Source organism: Melanostigma gelatinosum, assembly GCF_949748355.1.
Source record: "Melanostigma gelatinosum genome assembly, chromosome: 3".
NCBI classification, from domain to species: domain Eukaryota; kingdom Metazoa; phylum Chordata; class Actinopteri; order Perciformes; family Zoarcidae; genus Melanostigma; species Melanostigma gelatinosum.
In genome coordinates, this window is record NC_136636.1 from 13,345,804 (window position 1) to 13,368,254 (window position 22,451).

Below are 22,451 nucleotides of genomic sequence, written 5' to 3' on the forward strand. Positions count from 1 at the left end.
GTCCATAAGCTGAAGGATGTGAAGTTGGGTTGTGCAGGAAACAGGGAGAGCAGTTTCCTGTTATGTAGAGAAAGAGCCTGTTGTGCACCAGCCAGGGAAGCAAGACTGGTTTATCAATAAGTGAGAGCTGGTTTAAGATCACACACTTGTTTTAATGAGATGTGATCAGTAATACTGAGTCATACAGCTTTACGATAATATCCAGAAACAACAGGGATCTGAGAATGTATTGTTCTCACCTAATCGTGACTCGATCTAAACGTCATGCAGACAGAAACTGTGGAAAGCTTTGAGGGGAAGCTTTGATTTAATGGAAGTAATATTGTAACTGATGGCTTTGTTTATGGTAAATAAATTAGTTATTTATTTGTAAACCATGAATAAGAACAACTTTTGGGTTGCCAGGTTTGGAAATCCCTTTGCCTGGTGTTTATCTTTTCTATTTGCTAATAATACAGTAATTAATGTTGGTAGTTTGTCAGCAAATGCTCATATTGAGCCATTTAGTGTGCAACTATAGCTGTTCCTAAATCATTAATAAATTATTAACAATCCATCAAAGTTTATTCTTATTCATGATGACCGATCTATAACGCATTGGGCTATAGTAAACGAGTCATCTACCAGTAATAAAGCAGTTATTTAGAACTTATAAACACTTTATAAAAATATATTACATATATATAAAAAATTGGAATTATTTCTATATATTTCTGTCACAAAAGGTCGTTTCACAGGTAAATAATCAAGAAACGTTGTTCTTGAAAATGTCCGAAATATGTATGTATAGATCACTTTGCCACCGTCAAGACATCACCTCCTCTGCAGCAGTAACATTTTCATTTTTGCTATAATAAATGCTGATCAGTCTTGAGTTGAAGGCTGATGTCAACATTTCCAACACTTGACTGGACCTGCTGCTAGCGGCACCGGGATCCTGGTCTTCGGGTCGAGCTTCTTTTTCTTTTTTTCTCCATTTGGTTTCCAGTCGCGTCCTGCGCGCTGTGAAACGCACAAGCGATCAGCTGAGCAGCGGGTTCCCTCTCAGAGGAAGAGCAGACAGAGCTGCTGTTCAGTCAGACTCACTCAGGCTCTGTTTGCACAGTTCAGCGGAGTTTGCCTCCGTTTTTACACGTTATTCAACATTTTAGTGTACAGAAGCTGCTTTCGTGGACGAGATGTTGGAGACGGTCGCTTCGCAAAAATGAACACAGGTGAGATTTATTTGAACCGACAAGGGTTTTGAAACCAAAGCCTGTGTTTCACTGCTTGGTATTTTATGTATTTAGAGTAAATGAGTATTAAGCGAGCTGGACATAGAGTTTTAGTTTGTCTCGTATTATCTTATATGCCTTTGTAGTTTATATGAAGAGGCTATATGGTGAATACATCGATAGCAACAGGATGTGGAGCAAACCAAAGTGTGTTTAACGCAGTGTTTCTTTGTCAGAGCAGAGGACAGTGTTAAGTATTATGTTGATAAATTATTCACTTTATGCCTTTCTGGTAGAATAAAGAGGTTTCTGCTTAGGTTAGCTATTTTTTGTTGTAAAAGCTCAAGCAAACATTGCAGTCATCCACAGGCAATGCACTCTTTTAAAAACTATTTTTTCTTCTTCTAGTTTTGGGGTAAACTTGCCTTTTATGCCAAATCTTGAGTTCATTGTTGTTTGCAAGAAACAATGAAGCCTAATTATCCTTATAGCTTATTCAGGTTCTTTCCAGAAAGTGACCAAATGGTGTGCATTAGTTTTATTTATATATATATATATATATATATATATATATATATATTACATATTACATGTGTTCTTTTTTTGTCACAAATGTGGCCAGTGAGATTTTCTTTAAAGAAGTAAAGGCAGCCTGAGAGGGGTTTCTCTAACTTGAATCACAGGAAGTGAGCCAGGGAATTCCCTTAGATTTTTTTTTAAATTCTTTATCAAAGGATGTGAAATCACACATTACTCATTTGAAGTATTTTGTCATTTTATGATCAAACTTTTTGTTTGGATAGCTAATTCTGGAAAGTATTTGGAAAGTTTTCCAGCTTAGTTGCATTTGATAGGTTGCCAGATTTACTAGGTGTAGACAAATATTTTCCGCATTTTGTGACGAAAATGGTCAAACTGCGACCACATGATAATAATCATCTAAATGTGACTATTACACACACTATTAACATTTTATAATGTGTAAAGTTAGAATCTTTGACCAGTTTTAGGTCAAAGGGACACAATATAAATGACCTGTAAGCTATTTTAAAGCGCGTAATCTTACAGTTTCCCTTTCCTGTTGTTCTTTCAGACTGCACCAAGCCTTCTGTTGCTCCAAAGCCAAGGTTTGTTTGTCACGCCAGCCTGAAGCTACCCTCCCCTCACATGTCCGCAGCCAGGGGTCCCAAACCCTTTATAGCCCCGAAACCTAAAGTCACACCAGAGCTTAATGGTAACCAAGGAGGATGCTTCAATGGTGGCTTACTAAATTCAGATGGCGAGGTTGATGAAGAGCATGAGACAGAGAACAGTCAAAACAAAGTGGTTGCAGAGGAGTTACCAGCAGATAAACAATTTAACGTCTACATCCTCAAATCACCACAAAATAATGTTCAGGGGTTGGAGGACGGAGGGGGGACAGAGGAGGAAGAGGAAGAAGACATGATTCAGAAGGTGGACGAGGACTGGAGGTTAACTGACAGTGCTTTAACAGAGGAGGTGGACTCCCTGGACACGCTCTGGGTCAGTGATGCTGGGCTCACAGCTGACTCTGAGGACGCAGTGGAGATGGTTGACACAGACGTGACGGAAGACATGGACGCCGAAGGTTGTGACGCAGGTGAGGCGCTGGCCGACACAGATGGCCTCTCAGTGGGAGACATCTCTGTTAATAGCATTGATGAGGAGGCAGGCTGCTACTGTGCTGAAAATCAAGACGTGAGGGAGAGGCAGGGACCTCACCTGATCCAGGAGGATGAAACAGGTGACTGTACGGCAGATGATATAACTGAGTCCCTCACAGATGAACCTGGTCTCATCAGCAATGGACACATGAAGGACACTGATACACAACAAGTTTTTCTCATAGACGGAGAGGAGAAAGAAGAGGAAACTGCTCCTGATTGTGGCATCACTTGTGACATCCTGAAGTTTAAATGTGGCCATAAAGTGAAGGACAAGGGCGGAAACATACAGAGCGTTAGTTGTTACGACTTTAAACCTGAAGACCAGAAACAGGTCTGTGACACAACTAAGAGACATGTGGCTGTGGTGGATGAGCCGACTCATGAGCCTTACTACGTCTCCTCGGAGGACATCATCAACAGAGAGATGATATCTAGGAATAACAAAGCTCATGGACTGCCACAGAGTCCACTTCCATCTGTAAACAGCAGTGGAGTATCAGCTGGGACATTTGAGAAAACAGCAGAAAATGGACAAACCGAGTGTGTGTCCTCTGAGGATTACGTGGAGGTTGGTAACCCTCTTGAGTACGGCAGCTACAACAGGGATGAAAATAAGGTGAGAGCATATCTGAAAATGACTGAAGAACTCAAAGCTCAGACACCGGAGGCCTTTTTTGATCACGTGGACTGGCAGCCAAGGTTCAGGCTTGTATCCGTCTCAGTGCCGACAGACACGGACACCTCGCTGACATCTTCTCTCTCGGAAAGCCAGCTGCTTTCTCCAAGTGACTCGGATGTCTTCGAAGAAGACCTGGAGGGTCACATCGTGCCGTTTCTGGACGACACCACTGACACAGAACCGGACATCAGTGATGAGCACGTCTATGAGGAACCAGGGCACAGCTCAGAGGGTGAAAATGTTTTTCCTTCTCATAAGAGGACACCAGAGATGCTCTCCTGCTCACTGGCACATCGCATTAATAATAATGTGGCGGAGTTCGTTCAGAGGCCCTACATGAGTGGATTTGGACAACCTGCACTGAGCAGCAGCCCCATGATAAGCTCAACGCGGCACAAGAGCTACAGCCAACCCCACTATTTGTCCCTGTACCCGCGCTCCATCTCTATGGAGGGACAGGGCATGCCTCTGGGTGTCTACAGCTACAGGGATGGATCCCCAAGACAGGGAGGCGCCATTTGTTCATCTGGAAGCTTCTCACGGTGCTCGCCGCTGTCCTCTAGTGGCCTGTCCACACTGACATCTGTAGTGGATATCCCTCCTCCGTTTCAGCTGGCCTACATCACCAAGAGACCCATCACAAAGAGTTCCCCCTCGCTTTTCATCGAAGGAGACTCGTCTGAGAAAAACAGGAAAAAGAAATCCTCCATTAAGCGTTTCCTGATGCTTAAATTTAGGCGGAAAACAGAGAGCAAGCCGGTAGATGTGAACCCGTCCTTGTTTAAGTCCTCAGCAGAGTCCAACCACCACACGCCCAGCAGACTGCTGGATCTAGAGAGACGCAGCATCGGCAGCTCTCCACAGCTCAACTCGCGCTCTGCTAGTAAACCTCATGTTTCATCAGAGCCAACCTCCTCCTTCTTGCTCTACAAGGAAAGCAAAAGAAAAGGGAACTCTGTGGCCTTTCTCAATCGCAATGTCGTCCGGGTTGAGTCCTTTGAGGAACGCTCCCGTGCGCCTTTCACACCTCTTCCCCTGACCAAGCCTCGCTCCATCTCCTTCCCCAACGCAGATACCTCAGACTATGAGAATGTTCCCGCCATCAGCTCGGACTACGAGAACCTTCAGGTCCCACAGCGGAGGCCCGTCTACCAGGCGCCGTTCACAGACTTCTTTGACCGTCCCAGTCGGGTGCTGTCCTCTGCCAATGACACTGATGGTTACGTGGACATGAGCAGCCTCCCGGGTTTCAAGAATACAACACAGTCACCTGAACAGGAAACAGAAAGGTATGTAAACAAGAATCGAGAAATTTAAGTCTTGAAATCTTAAACTAATCATGATAGGGCTAGATAAAAATTCTAGGTATCTGGGTATAATCCTTGGTATTCATCCTCTGGGGCAAATGAACATCTGTACATAATTTCATGGGAGTCCCTCCAATAGTTATTGACATATTTTAGTTCGGACAAAAGGACCGACCGGCTGCCATTACCATCCATAGAGCCATGTCGCTAGTGTGGCTAAAACCTGTGTCTGTGTGCATGTGTGTGTTCACATAGATTGATGCAGCTGGACATAATATTAGTGATGTTTTACACTGAGCACAAGGCTTTTTTTTATGACTGCTCGGCCACTGTGTGGGTTTAACAATGCCCCTCGGCAATGTTCCCTCTAATTTTTCATGTGTGTGGGCATACACACAAGCTCCCTGAGCACACTGAGGACCACTGTGAGCAACATCAGATGTGCACGCTGTGGCCACACACCAGTATCACACCTCTTCAAAACCTTGGATCATAGCAAGTTACATGGCTTATTAAAAGAATCAAATTACAGCAGCAATTTTCACTAGTTTACTTTTAATATAAGTGATTTGACAAACTTTAAAGGAAAAAGACAAAAATCTTGTTGTTCATGAGATGTGTAGTATGTTTTATGTGAGAGTCCTGCTTGGCCATGGGAAGAGTCTTGCTTTGGCCTGTGTGAGGGTCCTGTTGTGGCCTGTGTGAGGGTCCTGTTCTGGAAGAAATGATACATATACACCTTTCAGACATAACATTTTGTTCACATTAAAACATTCATATTTTGCACAATGATGTGTGCTGTAGCTTGTGATACAGTGTAAATTCCTGTAACTCTGTCTGTAAAATATGTAATTACTCAGTTTTTTATTATCATTTCTACTACCCATAAATGATCTAGTAGTAACATAATTTAATGATTAATATCCATAAGTAAAAAATCTTAATAAATGTCACGAGAATATGCACAAATCTGACTTAAATTTTACCTTATTTTTCACGTCTGTCCTTCTCACTTCTCCAATGGTTGTACACTTTGTCCAGGTTGATGGCTTCGTCTGCTTCTTGCTTTGACTTTAAGCGCATCAGCTGGTCCAAATGTGCCACTTCAAGACGATTTCTGGATGCTGTTTTGATTTTATTTTTTGTTTTTTCTGCTGAATGTGACGCTTGAGGTAGTCCAACTTCCATTCAGTCCACATTTTTCCCTCGGAAAACTAATTTGCTACTTTAGCTTCGCTGCATGTTTTGCAGAGTAGACCCTTCCCCGTCGAAAAAGAAAAAATCTCACCCAGTTTCACCGCTTGTTCTTCTATTTGAACATACTCCGACAGCCATTCCATCTTAAAAGAACCACATTTCTTTTTTCCAATGGCTTGGTGAGTGGATGTGTCGCTGCCCGTTCGTTTCGCCATGATAAGGGGTTAGCATTTGCGTCTCGTAACTCCGCCGCACTGTTGTTATTTAGCTAACCTGCACGGCGCGAATGGGCAGGGCAATAGTGTCAATGCTATGATTGGCTGCGTAGCGTAAGTGAACCGAATCGTATCATTGGCTGGACACCTGTCACTCACTGAGTTGCGTTGCAAAATAGTACAGAAAACAAAATTATTATTATTATTATTATTATTATTGGTTTAATTGATTAGATAAGATTAGGACTAATATTAGATATTAATTAATATGTTTATGTTGAATTTTATTTTATGCGCTGCATAGATTTTCTTGTGCGCTGAGAATGTGCGAGCAGTGCGCGATTGCTCAAGCGCGCAGCTTAGAGGGAACATTGCCCCTCGGGATGAGGATTTATAACTATTTATTATGTTGAGTCCCCTGACGCTGCCATCACGGCAGACATGGGAGTGGTGATCAGTGGTAGGGAGGACAGTGCAGTAGCTTCCCTGCTATGCAGTGATATGTACTAAGCCTCAGCTGTGGTGTCCGTGTGTTGTTGGGGCATGTTGGGTGGTAGAGAAGGAAATGCTGGAGGTGGTGTTGGAGGTGGGGGTGGTATCTTCAGATTTAAGTGAAAACAGGCTGGTTTCATTCATAGATCATTTTTTTAGTTGTGAAAACGGGCCCATGTGCTGTAGGTAGAGCCTCTCGCCTCCCTGCTGTAGTGTTATTTGTTGGTATGATCAGCCATGCTGTGCTGACATTTACCCATCCCCCCTGCATTCCTGTTGGCTGTACCCATATCATACAGGATGATCAGGATGATTAATAGTGAGAGCATTTTGGAGTCATTGCTCTTCTCTATCCAGTCAGAAACAACAGGCTGAGATAAAATCTCAGTGTGTTCTGTAGTCAGCAGTTGTTCACTGCAGTGCTTCCCTCTCATCATGTATACCACTGTGGCTGTGTGCAAAAAGACATGTACCACGAAGGCTCTAAAATACTGGAAAGATAGAATTTTAGTTTGATATTACAACGTAATCTTTTGCATTTCCTTAAGCACTCAAACAATGCACACTAATAAATACAACATCTTCATTTTAACTGAGAAGAATTGTGGTGCGTTCAAACTCCAAACTGTAAATTACAACCGTATAATGATGTGTTCAAATGTAATCTTGTAAAATGTAGTTTTGGCGAGAAACTCTAATAAGTATTTGTATGAAGGAAATGTTTTCACAGCAATATAAAATAGATACTAGAGATGGAACTATGACCTGTTTAACTTCCTCCCACAGAAAACATCTAGATACATACATCCCAGTACTGCTGTGGTTTTTTTTAGGAAGCCAAATGTCCAAACTGAAGATTTGACTGACATCTCCTTCCAGACAGCCACAGCTTCTTCTCCCGTCTCACTTTGTTTGAGTGCGTGTGAAGAGGGGATGCTGACAGCCATTAACAGTAACAAATCATCGGACGCCTCATTAAGCAAAAGCTAGTTTTCAGATCTTTGTTTTTCCGTTGCAAAATACACAACAGTAAAGGTAACATGCCTCTATGTAAGAACCAGAGCTGTCTATGCTTGTACTGAACACAGACTATGGTATGATAGTCATTTTCCATACTTCCAGTGGATACAGTGCCTGTTATTACAGCAAAGAGATATCTGGATGGACAAGAGTCGGTGGTTGATGCAGTAAGTTTTGCGGTAGCCCGAAGGGGCAATATTAGCAGATCGTAGTTTGGAGGTCGTTTGCCCCCATCACTGCTATCATCGGGACAAAGAGGCTCACAGATGAACCTGAGGCAAAATGAAAATGGATACTTTTTTTTTTTTATCTCCTTCTGTAATTTATCGCCATAGAGTTTGCCTTGAGCCTTCATACAACATAGCAGGGCTGTGAGAAGTGACAGAGGCAGTTCCTGTGGGGTGATATAAAAGCCTAATATAAGAACCGTGCAAGTAATTTGTGGTTCAAACACCCTCTGGTATCCCATCCAGAGTTTGATCCAGTGAGCAGTAATGGGCCATGCAGCTCTAATGTGTGTGATGCAGAGATCTGAACTGCTCACATATGTTCTTCATACGTAGCTAATTTGCATCTCAGTGGGGTTCAAATCCACTGGTGCTTGGAGTGAAACATGGCCGAGACATTGGCAAGGCAATTGGTCACATAGAGAGGACGACTGCATCACTACTTTAAGTTAAGGATGTGTTTTTATTTGCATAGCTTACTCTCCCAATTGAGCCGCACTCATTAGCATATTCATTTGGGCTCCCTGCAGAAGAGAATCCCGTGGCATAAAATACCGATATGCGCCTCTGGTTGGGTACAGTTGTCACTGCAGGCCTTTCAGGATCAGTTTACTGGTTTCTCAAGATCGGCAATGTTTTATCTATTCACATTTTCTTCTTTTGCTGAATATGTTTATTGTAGTGATATTTCAATGTAGAGGACTATAAAGATGGCTTAGATGGTTAAATGAAATTCATCAGATTTATTGTCATGAATAAAGGATTGGGCACGGAACACAGTTCATATTATAATACCAGTGAGGCATACAGTCTACCAATGGCCAACCAAGGGCTCACAAGGTGAGTAAAGGAAAAAGAAAGACGATTTAATTGTCTTTTAAGAACTTTTTTTTTTCCAAGGCCATAACGTCATCATTGGCGGTCACAATTACAGTACTACATTATCGGGCTCAAAACCTGAACGTTTTGGGAACCACTGGACTAGACCTGGATAATTGTAATGCAGCACTTTGAGGTTTAAGTCAGTGTTGAATTATTACAAAAGATGCATTTAGTCTTCTACACAGTCAAGGTTTTCTGATGTGTTACTCAGACTCAGACGTTTGCAGCTTGACCCTCGGCCTTTATAATGATCTGTCTACTTACTGTATGCATTTATTGTCTGTATGCTATATTTCACCACGGCACCCCTTCTTTCTCACCAGTGCCTATACAGAAGCCTACAATGTGTGCTCGGTGGCTGTTGCTCCAAAGACTGTCTCAGTGGGTGATGTCAGGGGAGAGACGACGGCTGAAGAAGACCAAGGACGCACCTCCGAGGAGGAAGAGGGCGGCTCAGACAGCATTTATGACAGACAGGTTAGTTCTGACAAATGTGTGTTGAATTTGTGCAGAGTTGGAAATAAATATTTATACATGTTTTAGTATTTTAGATACCCGTTGTGATATTTTTAATATCCTGCATGATGTAAAAACAACTCGTCACTGGCCTGCTTTAATTAAAAGTTTAAAATGATTTAATTTGTTCTGTTTTGTGTCACCTTTTTCCAACTGGTAGTTAGAAATAATGACAAATTTGAAGAAAAAAACAAAACAGAAAAAAATAAAACAACAGTTTTGACCACACAAGCCAGGATTTTAATGTGGGTTAATGGAGGTTAATGGGCTACTACAAGACTATCCTCATTATTTAGATGATGAGTGCCACTTGGAGACGATGTAGAAAAGGGATTTATTGAACTGGTGCCATAAATGCGTCATCTCTTCCTAACCCTGGGCTTATTACAAGTAAATAATGTGATTGTTTTCAGCCTGACGGCCGATCCAGAGCCTTTTACGTCGCTAAAGAGCTGGTGGATACAGAGAGATTGTAAGTGACATGTAAAATAATTCCTTCTATCAAACATCTCGGCTAAGCGGTCAAAACAAATCAGATTCCCTTCGCCTTCCTGTTTGATGGTGTCTCTATTTCTCTGTCCACAGACACGTGAAAGCCCTCAAGCTCCTCCAGGAAGTGAGTGATGCATCTACATTCTTTTTTTAATCTACTATTGTCATATAATTCTCATGTATGTATCTATCTGTGGGAGGGAATGGCAGCGGTTTTGACTCTAGGTAGCGGGAGGCTGAGCTCTGCATGATTTCCTTTAATTAAATGCTATTCATGTATTTATTTAACCAGAGTAGGTTCACTGAGCACAATTGCTCATTTTCAGAAACACTTGCTCGACACTCTTCACCTTCTCATTTACAAACTGCACACCACAAACACAGTCTGATCTGTTGGCCTCTGAGCAGCTCCACCACAGCAGTTGTCAGGTCATGAGGGAGGAATACTTCTCTTTCCAAGATGTATGTCTCTGGTGTGGGGATTAATCTGGTGACATAGACCAACACTGATCCAATATTTAGATGAATGATGAGATCTGATATATATAAGCTTATCTTGTTACACTATTGCGAATACAGGGGAAGGAAAAATGAGAGAAATGCAGACTTCAGTGAAATTGTGAGATTTTAAGCATAAACTACAAAATAAGCCTTCCTCCACACTCGCCTGCATGTTAGGACTTTCGGGAAGCAGTGGGGACAGCAGTTGGGGACGAGGGGGATCCCGTGTTGGACGAAGAGAGGCTTCGAGAAATTCTCAACGAGCTGCCCGATGTTTACACCCTGCACCGCCGAATCCTCAGCGAGCTGGAGAATCGGATCCGACACTGGTGAGAATGATGCGCAGACGCATGAACACATATGTTATACAACTAAAAATGAATTTCCTTCCACGCTCTCACCTCTGGTTCTCCATCATTCAGGGAGGAGAGCCAGAGGATCGCAGACATCTACTTGTCCAGAAAAGCAGAGTTCTTGGTTTTCACCACCTATATCGGCCACTACGATCGAAGTATGAGCCTGCTGGAGGAGAGCTGCCGAGCTTCGCCTGCCTTTGCAGCCATTGTTCACCAGTTTGAGGTCAGACCTAAAGTGCTTCCCTAACTCTAAACACACAACGTGTAATTCAACACATAATGCAACACATAATGCAATCCTGCTTAAATGAATAAACAACACGAAAACAGAGGACTACTGGGGACGTTTGGAATAATTGAGATATTTTCATAGAAAACACTTGACAAGGTGGTGAAAAATTACAGAGGTTTTGATAACAAATAACAGGGAAACTTTGCTTTCAACCTCATATATCTGATACTTATCAAGGGCTTTACTTATCTCTGCGCTTTATTTCTTATCAGAGAGTTGTGTGTGTGTGTGTGTGCGCGCGCAATGACAAAGATGAAGTATGTGTTTTGTGGTAGCAGAGATGGCGATGACTAAGTGTATGATAAGAGAGACCTTGTGACTGAAAGCAAAAGATGTAAACCCTTGAAAGGTTCAAGCTAAAGGCAGAAAGATAAGTGAATAAAAGTAGTGATTTCATTTAGAGCAACTACACAGTGTTCCTAGCAGTTAAAAGAGACCGTCATGACACCCAAAGGAAAAATAGACCACATGTTTGGATGTTAAAGAACTAATATGTTCGGTATGAGCCACTGAGAACAACAATTAACCACTGAACGTCTCATTTAAAACAAGGGGATCTTAAAATGTAATTTCCCAACATATTCAAACAATGCACTTTAGTGCGACGCTATAAATGGCCTGAAATGAATGAACACACACAAGACAATGTTTTTAAAGCCAGTCATCCAGAAAAGCTATTAAATGTAATTTTATGTTAAAAATATTAAACATAACAAATGACATCGTCATGACAGAGCAACATTCAAATACTACCCAGCGATGGACAAAAGAATGTTTTCAATATTTTCCCTCCATTTTATAGACCACTAAGGAGAAGACTTGGTATCAAGTCCTTGCAGAGCGGCAGTTTTCTCTGTCCGATTAAATAGCACCAACGTTTAAATGAGTTTTTAATTTTAAGATATTCCGCTGACAAAATAGTTTTTCCACACGTTTGAAATAAATCTGTTCAAAATCTGATTGTTGTATTTAACATGCAGAAGGACAAAAAAACAAAACAAAACGAAGCTCTATAAGATAATATTATGACTGTGTGTCTGAGAGAGAGAGATTACCAATTATCGATGAAATGATTCATGAAAAAGAGGGTGTTAGGCAGTATTGCTGTCTTTTCACATGCACACATAAGAACAATCAAACACACACTCGTTATCCTGCCAGACACCGTGCTGAGTGTTGTTGGCCCTTGTTCACACTTAAAATAGTAGGGGTGGTTCTGCTCAAAGCTCCAGTGCTGTTGTATAATTTGCTTCTCAGTGCAACTTTTATTTTCTTTACCAAAGTTTTGTATACACCCAGTGAGATCCCTTGACTGTTTTAAATAACCTAAAATGTCGTTTGGCCACAGTTCATGTGGATTTCCACAATACATTTGGCCTTAGTGTGCAGGAGATATACAGTGAAAATGTTCAATTCTTTCATTTTTTTATTTGTCTCAGCAGCAGAGTCCAGCTGGGGACAAAGTGTCTCTGAAACATCAACTGTTGCAGGTCATTGTGCGTGTGGCTCAGTACAGCATGCTCCTCACTGGTGAGTCTTGTTTAAAGGACAAGATTTAGTATCTTTTCTTGTTAAAACATACACTGTACTCATAGTGGTTACATTTTGGACTCTCAGAAGGCATTCTATTTCTCCCACTCCTCTTACAGATTACCTGAACAACCTCTCCCCCGATTCCAAGGAATATAAAGACACACAAGGTACCTTAAACAAACAGCGGCCTCAGTGTGGACAGAGGCAGTTACTGACAGGAGAGCATCACTGGCCTGTGTTTGTGACTTTGTGTGTGCAGGGAATTTATTTGCTCACATTGGCATGGAAAGACGGCATTGAGAGAGCCAACCTAGATTATCTTGTTTGTGGTGGAGACCCACCAGGCAGACATTTCAGCTCTCTTCTGTGTGGAGATTGTAATGATAAATTCATGAGAAGGCCAGATGCAGCAACACTATCTCTTATCTCCAATAAGGAAGCCACCCCGGTCCAGACACGTCCACGCTCTCATTTCAGGTTTTATGTTGTCTCCATGTGACTTTCTAAATGGAGAAGAAGAACAAAGGAACATCTAACCAGCTATGAGTATTCATTATTCACTTCTTAACATGAAGCGTCTTTCCTGATTCCTCTCTGTGTTCTTTTACAGCTGCTGTAGCTGTCGTGTCTGACATTGCAGATCAAGTGAATGACAGCTTGAAACATGGGGTGAGTGTCATGTTTGAAACTCTTGAACCCAACAAACAAACATGTGCCTTCTGAAGTACACATCCTATTTGTGGGTTGAGATTGGTCAAGTATTGAGGGATACGGCTTTAACCGGCAGCCGAGAAACAAGCTGCAATCAAAATCTGAATGTGCTGTGAAATGTGAATTTTCGGGTCAGCAACAGGTCCAACTCTATTTTATTCTTCCTCTGTGGGCCTCATAGGGTCACAGCACCCACAGGAAACACCCACAGTCTCCCGAGCTTTGCTCTTAGTGCTGATTCGCAAGTGTTAGCATGCTAACACACTCAACTGAGATGACTACTATCCATCAGAATGTTACCATTACCACTGAGAGCTTGTTAGCATCTAGCTCAAAGCAATGCTGTACTTTTTTTGATGGCTACAGTCGATCTAGTTAGAGCCGCATGCCAAATAATGACGTTTCTAAATAATGTGGCTCTTTCCAAAGAGAACATGCCTGTCTGATCCAGGCGATAACTATGTCTAAAACAAAGAGACGTACCGTGAAATAGCCAAGTAGAAGAAAATAGTTTGGGGTTTACAGGAAAATGACGGTTAATGGACTCTTTCATAATTTCTCTTTTGTTGTCTCATTTTCTCTCCCTCTCTTTTTGTTCTTTTGTCTGTGTGTGTCTCAGGAGAACTTGTTGCATCTGGTCAACATAGAGTACAGTGTTCGTGGCCTGCGGGATCTGCTGCAACCGGGCAGGGTATGACTCAGATAACAGCATTGTTTCCTTGCCAGCACACCCTGTCTGCCATGCACCACCCTGTGTTGCCCTTTACACAATCATTCAGCTGGGAATCCCCAGCCGGCCAGGCTTTAAAACAACAATAATAATTGCAGATGGCCTCTGGGTGTCATGATCAGTAGACGTGTGAAGTGTTGAGTTTGGTACTGTGTATTTGCTGTTTTAATCAGGTCTTTGTGAAGGAGGGCACCCTGATGAAGGTCAGCAGGAAGAGTCACCAGCCCCGCCATCTATTTCTGGTAACCGCTGCTTCCTGTTTGTAGTTTTTACGTTAACAGACATGTGCCAGTTGTCATACTAAGTTGTATTATCTTTTTGTTTGCTTCATTCCGTACAGTGACCACAGTGCGTTCCTAAGGCATCACTGTGTAAAATGAAGAGTCATGTATTTTTTGCCTGCAGTGTTTCTATGTCCAGACTGAGCTATTAAGAGCAGGGTTTCCTGGCAGGATGTTTCTGAATGCTGACTTCCTGAGCTAGTTCTTTACTGACAGCAGAGGGAAGGTCAACACCAGCTCCTTATCCATGTGTGCCTCCTGTTCAATTTTATGACTTTAATTCTGTCAGTTAAATATTAGTTTGATGTGTCTTCAGCACCTTTACTGTAGAAAATGTGTTCAGCTGACTAAGATGATGCAACAGGAAACAGGGATGTAGAAAGAGGGGAGAAGGATGTAATCGATAAAGTTGTATGAATAAGTCACAACATAGAGATAGCCTTGAAATGTTATAATCAAGAAAGATTACAAAATGAAACGCCTTTGCAAATTATCCATAGGGCATCATCATAGCGCATTGCTTTCCCCTCCTGTGGCGGTTTTGAAATTTGTGGTCTGGGCTCGACACTAAAAAAAGCTCGTAAATGTCTCTTCTGGAGGAATGTTGGTAATCATCGTTGTGTTACTTTTATCCTGCCAGTTTATCCACCCAGACTCCGATCACGTGTTATCGGCCATTATTAATGTTGGAGACAGCATAATAAAAAAAGTCTGCAGGAGCAGCTAGTCTCGTAAAAAAAGTATTTAAACACACAGCAAAAAAGTGATACAGAGATTAATGATCCAGTTTGATTTCAACTACTTTGTTATCTATTTGCGGAAGTGTCTCAATCATGTATGATCATAACAATTCAAGGTAGGGGTTTTAAATTTATAGATCCCCCACATGGATGAAATGTCCCCCTTTGGTGAAAACAGCCTTCTAGTGTCAAACTCTGCACATACATCATGATGCACAGTGAAGCTCAAACATCCAACTAAATAAGCACATTTTTATATGGAGGGGAACTTTAATTACAGGTTTTGTGTTTAACGTTCGAGATCTGTACTGTGTGTAATGGACAATGGTGTGACTGTGCATCACCCTAATAAAAATAAGAGAACAAATACACACAATTTAGTTTGTTTTGAATTGCTACCCATCAAGTGACTCAACTGAACTCATCAACTCAAGTTTTGTAGTAGAGTGTCACCTACTGGAGAATGTCTGCACATACATGAATGATGAAGTCGGTACCATTTTATTTTGTCCTTTCAACATGTTCTCTGATCGGCGTTTACTTGTCTGTTCTCTGTGAATTATGCGCGTTATCTCTGTCTGTTGTCAGATGAATGATGTGCTGCTGTACACCTACCCTCAGCAGGACGGGAAATACAGACTAAAGAATACTCTGCCACTCACTGGCTTGAAGGTCAGTCTTTCATTAAGTTGCCGAATTGATTGATTTGATTTCTAACCATGTTTCACATCAAATTCCCACGGAGCTGATATGCAATTAAAGCTGGCAGTACATGTGTAAAATCTACAGCCATATGTTTTCTTTATTAAATGATTTACTTGTTTGCAGTTAACAGAATGTGAGAATAAAACAATTTGCTGTTCTTTAACTGGCAGACTGAAAGGTTTTACGACCTGGTCTTTGATTTATGATCTGACTGATTTCTCAGGTCAGTAAACCCATCGTGGATAATGTCCAAAATGCACTGAGGATTGAAGGAACAGACATCTCCATCACTTTGTCTGCAAGGTGGGTGACACTGTACTGTGTCCTGTTTGAATAATGACTAATAGCTAATAATGGCAGTGATTTAAAAAAAAGGTTAAAACTAACTAGTGAAAGTAGAGCCTTGAGTATTCTTTTGCTCAGTAGTGTAGTGTGCTTTTTTGCAGTTCCTTCATTGAAAGAGAAGACTGGTTTTACACTCTGAGCCGCACTGTGACTGAACATGTCAGGGGATCTGTAGCATTCAACAGCTGCTCAGGAGAGGTGAGCAAACTCTGCCTCTTTGTATTAATCATTTTTCCTCAGTCGTGCTTATCCTCATCCAACCGGATCGAGATGGATGTCATAAGTCATCGGACATCAATTTCTGCAGTGTGTTCCAGTGTGTTTCTGTGCGTTTGCTCCAGGCCAGAGATCGTCTGCGTCTGACTCTCGGAGAGAAAGCCCCCACGCTTGTTCCGGTCTCGCAAGTGATGATGTGCATGAACTGCACCTCAGATTTCAGCCTCACTCTCCGTAGACACCATTGCCATGGCTGCGGAAGAGTGAGTCACACACAAATACAACACAGTGCTCTATAAGACATTAATATCTGTTAGGAGATGCAACAAAATGTGTCTTTGGCCGGGAGCTGTGAGTGTGCTGAAAGAGTATGTTCTTTTTAATGTCCCTGTGGTGAATTTATGTTGTTTCACACAGATTGTTTGTCGGAGCTGCTCCAGGAACCGATATCCACTGAAATACATGAAAGACCGCATGGCCAAAGTGTGTGATCACTGTTACAATGATCTGAAGAAGAGAGGTGGGGAAGCTCTGCTTGAATATGTTTTTATGATTAACTGATCACTTTGATTGTCAGTCTGCTTATCAGCCCACACATTTAGTATTGCTATTCTTATACAATGGACTGAAATATTCAGACAGAGCTCGCAGATTTTGGACAAATACATTTATTTTACGGGAAATGGATCACTAGAAGTAAGACATGGGTACTGTTTTGCTCAAGGAACACTGGGTACAGGATAAGCATCATGTAAAGTGTATGAAACAAGCCCAAACTAAAATATACGTGACTGATTTAAATGGGTTGCACATGTGGGTTGTGAGAAATTACACTCCAGTTTGTGTCGTATGCGTGTATGAAAAGTGCAAAACTGAAGCTGAGTTTCATTTGTGAAGTAATTTTCCCTTTATAGCACGTTTGTGTAAAAAAACATTGTTACTTGAATGTAAAGCCTCTGCTGCAGTACAGTTCGGTCACCAAGGTGCACAAGTAACCTGCCATGTCACTTAGTTTGTCAGTGTTACTGTATCGTCCTCAGCTGTGGTAAAAAAGCAGTTGTATATTTCTGCAGGGGGAGACGTGTCTGCTTTGGCAGGTCAGAGTAGCCCTCGTCCAAACCGCTCCAGTCGTCCTCTCTCTGCTGTGTTCCAAAACATTCATCCTCCCAACATCTGGAGACATCGGAAAGGCACCGCTTCCTTCACCCAGGTACGCCTGCAACATGAGAGGGCCATGTTCACTGCACAGTGCAGATCACTGAATAGTTGATCATCATAGGAGCAACAGCTGTGACGTGTTTTGTAAGTAACACAGATAGTTATCTGTCCCTTCCTGCTGCTATTTTGTGCAGGTGACGGTGTCAGAGGAAGGCTCCATTAGTGGCACTCTGCAGCGCAGCAAGACGAGCAAGAGGAACTGGAAGAGACTGTGGTTCCTCCTAAGAGACAAGGTGCTTTACACCTACCGAGTCCAAGAGGTGAGGGGAAACATGCACTCCCCTTAAACCTGAACAACACATATTTACACTTAAACAGATTTACACTGTGAGCTCTATAGCCATCATGACTGAAAGTGCTGAAAAACCCACATTTTCCTCGCAGTATCTTATAATCCATTTCTGTTCCCCTGACAAATTCTGCAGGAGAAAGTAGCATCTGAGAGTTTACCTCTGCTGGGTTTCACAGTGAAGCTACCTGACATGCAGGGGAGAGAGGAGGAGGCCAACATCTTCCAGCTTTACCACAAAAACACTTTGTATTACTCCTTTAGAGCCGAGGACAACTACACAGCCCAGAGGTGAGAAGCATGAAGCCTTGATATCTAGTGTCAATATGTTTATAGAGATTGACAATTTAAAGATTTTAGTCTGATGACCAACAGGGTTTTACTGATAGGTTGCTGTCTGCGGGGAAAAAAATAAGAAAAACAGTCACATTTTTTTTGTTGTTTTCACTCAATGTGTCTCAAAGGGTTTTATGGATCCAGGATTGGATAGTTTCCCTTGACCCACAGATGACCATGTCATTCTTGAGTTAACTGGAAACATGATCAACGCCAAATGTATTGAGTTTCAGTGTTTTCTCTGAACAGCAGCAGAAGTGTAGAGTTTTAAAAAATAAAGTTAGTAGAACTTACTCCTCTAGGACAAAATACTACTAAAATCATTTTACAAATTCACCAAATAATGCAGCGATATGTCCTGCTGAAAGGCACAGTTTAGGTGAAGCAGACTGAAATTCCTCCATGTTATGCTGTCTTTCTCCTAATGTAAAATCCTCTACTCATACAGGTGGGTAAATGCCATGGAGGAAGCCACAGTTTTATAGGATAAGTTACTCTGGGTGGATCGCCGAAAATGGAAATCTGCTGCCGTTCTTCTGCTACAGACTGTGAAACCAAAAGGGGAAAATGGGGAATAAGAAAACAATATATTTGATTATGTCTGCAAGTTGTCTGGCTGGACTGAATAAGAGAAGACATCTTGTTCTTTGAGAAGGGACACGATTACCTACTTTGTTAACCTCCAGTGTCCCTTGGCCTGCTGTTACAGCAGGTGTGATGCTGAGAGTCACGAGATGCATTGGCCCAGATACCTGCCAGTGTGGAACATTGCATTGATGTGACCTGTATTTCCCCCAGCAGCTGATCAGCGACATTCCTCCAAATCATGGAGAACATTATGGATTTTTGGAAAAGAAAGAAAATCTATTTCTTTCAACATTTTAAACAATTAACAAATAACTGGACAAATACTTTAACCACAGTTATTTTACTGTCATTCCAACGGAGGCTAAAAATAAATTATCGTTAATGCCTTGAAAAAAATGTGTTTTTACACTGGATTAAGTGCATCTTAATGTGACTAATACTTTGAAGCACAGGCTGTATAAAGAATTAGTCATCTTATATGTATAGAAGTGTCTGTAGCGTCGACATGCACTGTGTTGTTGGAGATGGTTCTGCCAGTGAATAAACAGTTTCTATGCTTTGTTTTGCACTGATATAAAAAGGAATGAACCTGAAAAAGAAATATGAGTGTACCTTCATCATAGAGGCCAAGATCCTCAGCTACTGTACTTTTAAAACGATGTTTATGGTTTGAAGTACCTAAAACAAGTGCAATGTATATTGTATTTGTATAAAGACTCCACATCCAGTTGAGTGCAGATGTTGTTGCCCTGCACTGAACCATGACTCACGGAGTTCTCTGATCTGCATTTATTAACTTCGAATTTCTAACACTATTATTTTCAAATCAAGTAAAAGGCTTTAACGATGGAAACCGTCTGTCTGTGTTTTCTCTTTATCCTGTCATTGACTTCCTGTCACTGTGTCCTTGCTGATGGCGCTCAGAATGTACATTCAAAATGGACCGCTTCTTATATGAGTCTGCACTGACATGTCATCCATATGTGGCCTGATCTGATGAAGTGTTTCAGATCACATTTTGAGCAGATCAGGAAGACACCGGGGACTGAGTGATGTGCGGACCAGTGTGCTGCACGGCCAAAGAAAGGCCAGGACTGCCCTGCTTCTCGTCTCCCCGCGAGGCTTCCTGACCCAGAATGATATTAGGCAGAAAGTTTGCTTTCCGGGGCTCCTGCAGACACCTCGTCCTACATAGAGGACAGACCATTCATCACTCTACTCTAGCCCCAATTCTGTTTCTCCCTCCTCGGTCGCTTCACCTTTTTAGCAAGTGGTGCTTTCTCTCCTTCGTTGCTGTTGGTGATGACACAAAACACAAATTCATTCCAAGTTACAGTTTTTTTTTAAGTATTTATCATCCCACACTTCCTGTTCCTTCTCTCTGAGCCGATCTGGTGGAATAACATCGGTTGTGGTTCATTGCTGTGTAAAATGTACTTGATTTAAATATGAATGTTTTGTTGACATTTTTACCATACTGCTTTTGATTTCTCTGGTCATAACAAAGCAGCAAGAAACAGGAAATCGTTTACATCATTACGACCAAAACGACAAGTCCAGTTGCACATAAAACTTCTTTTTTTTTACAGTGGGGCAGCAACAGTGCCATAATCCAAGCATATCGCTGCAGGCAGGAGCAATACAGAGAACAACAAATAATGAATTGTACACACACAGCCTACTCAATAAGGTCAGATGCATTCAGCTCTGTTATTTGTGTTCAGCCTCAGGAGTTATTAAAAGCTGATGCCGAAGAAGCTGAAATAGTTTTCTGGGCTGAACTTCCTCCTGTGCTACAAACTTTCTGGCCATTTTCAGTTTTAGTTTAGAGGAGGTAATGCAGTGTTTGTGTTGACGTCGTCAGTTACAGCAGCATGCAGTCTCATCTTTCATAGTTGTGTGGGCGGCAGATCCTCAGGGGAAAAGTAAGGACTTAAGAGCTTGAGATAAAAAACACTGAGAAGTAGGACGTATGGGAAAATATCTGTGTTCACTTGACATTGGCTTGACATTCCTGGGTTTGCACCTTGTCTTCTGTCTCTCTCTGCGCCTTTAACAGATGGGGAGAGGGAGAGAAAAAAAGATGTGGAGGGGCTGGAAGAATAGAGGGACACACTAGTATGTCCCACTTTGCAAACTCTTTGCAGCCTACACTGCCAAGTCAATGTTACACCTATTCCACCTCCCCTAAAGCTTTAAATAGCCCACTCTCCTTCAACAGGACAAACAGAGAAACAGCCTTCAGTGCACTCTGCACCTCCGACTGAACATTTATCATCCCTGTTGCCTAAACATGGAGTCTGCATCGTGCCCTATATTCTCCTGTAACCATTATGTCATCTGCAACTTCCTGCAGAGAGAGAAGTGTAAACACGTGTCAGCAGGGCCATCAGTTGTCACTGAGGGATGAAAATCTGTCTGAAGTGTTTGAGCCAAGCCACAGATAGTCAGCGTGTTGTCCGATATCTTGGGAAATACACTTAATAGCTTTCTTGCCGAGCATTAGATGAAATGATTGATAACGCTGGTCTGTCCATCCAAAATGAAGCTAGCGGCAGCAGCTGCTTAGCTTAGCTTAGCATATATACCGGAAATAGAGCAACACATCTAGCTTGGCTCTGTCCAAAGGTAACAAAAGCTGCCTACGTGGACTTCTAAGGCTCATTTATTAACATGTTTCATCTTGTCTTGTTTAATCTGACAAGTTGTGTTGTACGGGACTATTTCTATTTCAACTATTATGCTAAGCTACATTGTAGCTTCATATTCAATGGACAGATTTGAGTGTGTCGTCAATCTTCTCTTCTGACTCTAGTGTACTACCTAAAATGCTGAATTATTGTGCTCAGTGACCATGTTTTCTTATGGCTGACCATTTTCCTGCTTATCATTAACAACAACACCGTATCAAATAAAGAGGCTGTGGATTAAGAGCGGGTATATGCTGTAGAAGCATCACCGCCAGAGAGATACCAACAGTGCTGCTGCCTACTTCAATTAAAGAGTCTTGGCTCTGCTGGTGACTCCAAAAACAGTGTAGCTTTCCTTATTATTTTATTATCAAAATTACTAATCATAAAGGCTTGGCATGCTTTGCCCAAAATGACCTATCCTCTGTACACAATCTCATGTGTCCAACTGTATTTCTTCATCTGCCTTTTTTTAAAGGCGGATACTTTTATGTTTTATTGGTTTATTTGCACACATGAACATGTACAAATAGAAAACAAGTAAGTAAGTAAACAAGTTTGAACCATGTGCAGGAGAGGTTAGAAGCCAATGTGATTAGATATCAACAGTCATGAGGACAGAACAGAAAAAGATAAAGAAACAAAAATTGCCGAATTCATTGAATTTGCAAGACGAACCACTCATACAAAAAATTATAAAAATTTACAAATTACATATAAGTTTAAGTTTACAAGTTGTGATTCATTACAAAAAATGAAATGATGTGTTATAAAACTTTGCTAATTACCGGTAAAGACCTTTTCAGTTGTGTTTTCAAACAACAATAATGTAGATGTTAATTGAAGTGATGGAAGTAGGTTGTTCCGAAGAGATGGTCCTCATCATGGAAGATGAAAGTCCATATATATATCCTGTCTGTTCCCCCAGCAGACGATACATCCATATGGATCAACTCCATACAGGAAGCTTCTATGTGGATCTTCATCTGGC

General features: G+C 41.6%; 1 protein-coding gene across 1 annotated transcript; it reads left to right on the top strand.

Annotated features, from left to right (window-relative positions):
• The first annotated feature begins 1,158 nt into the window (after positions 1-1,158).
• Positions 1,159-19,531, top strand: fgd5b (FYVE, RhoGEF and PH domain containing 5b). Its single transcript, XM_079297178.1, has 21 exons — positions 1,159-1,214; positions 2,308-4,870; positions 9,245-9,398; positions 9,851-9,909; positions 10,023-10,053; positions 10,608-10,759; positions 10,853-11,009; positions 12,518-12,608; positions 12,728-12,778; positions 13,222-13,280; positions 13,942-14,013; positions 14,226-14,294; positions 15,662-15,745; positions 16,002-16,081; positions 16,225-16,321; positions 16,465-16,602; positions 16,757-16,859; positions 17,413-17,549; positions 17,692-17,817; positions 17,983-18,137; positions 18,631-19,531. The coding sequence occupies exons 1-21, from the start codon at positions 1,205-1,207 to the stop codon at positions 18,665-18,667; spliced, it is 4,425 nt and encodes a 1,474-aa protein (XP_079153304.1). The 5' UTR covers positions 1,159-1,204; the 3' UTR covers positions 18,668-19,531.
• Positions 19,532-22,451: the final 2,920 nt, after the last annotated feature.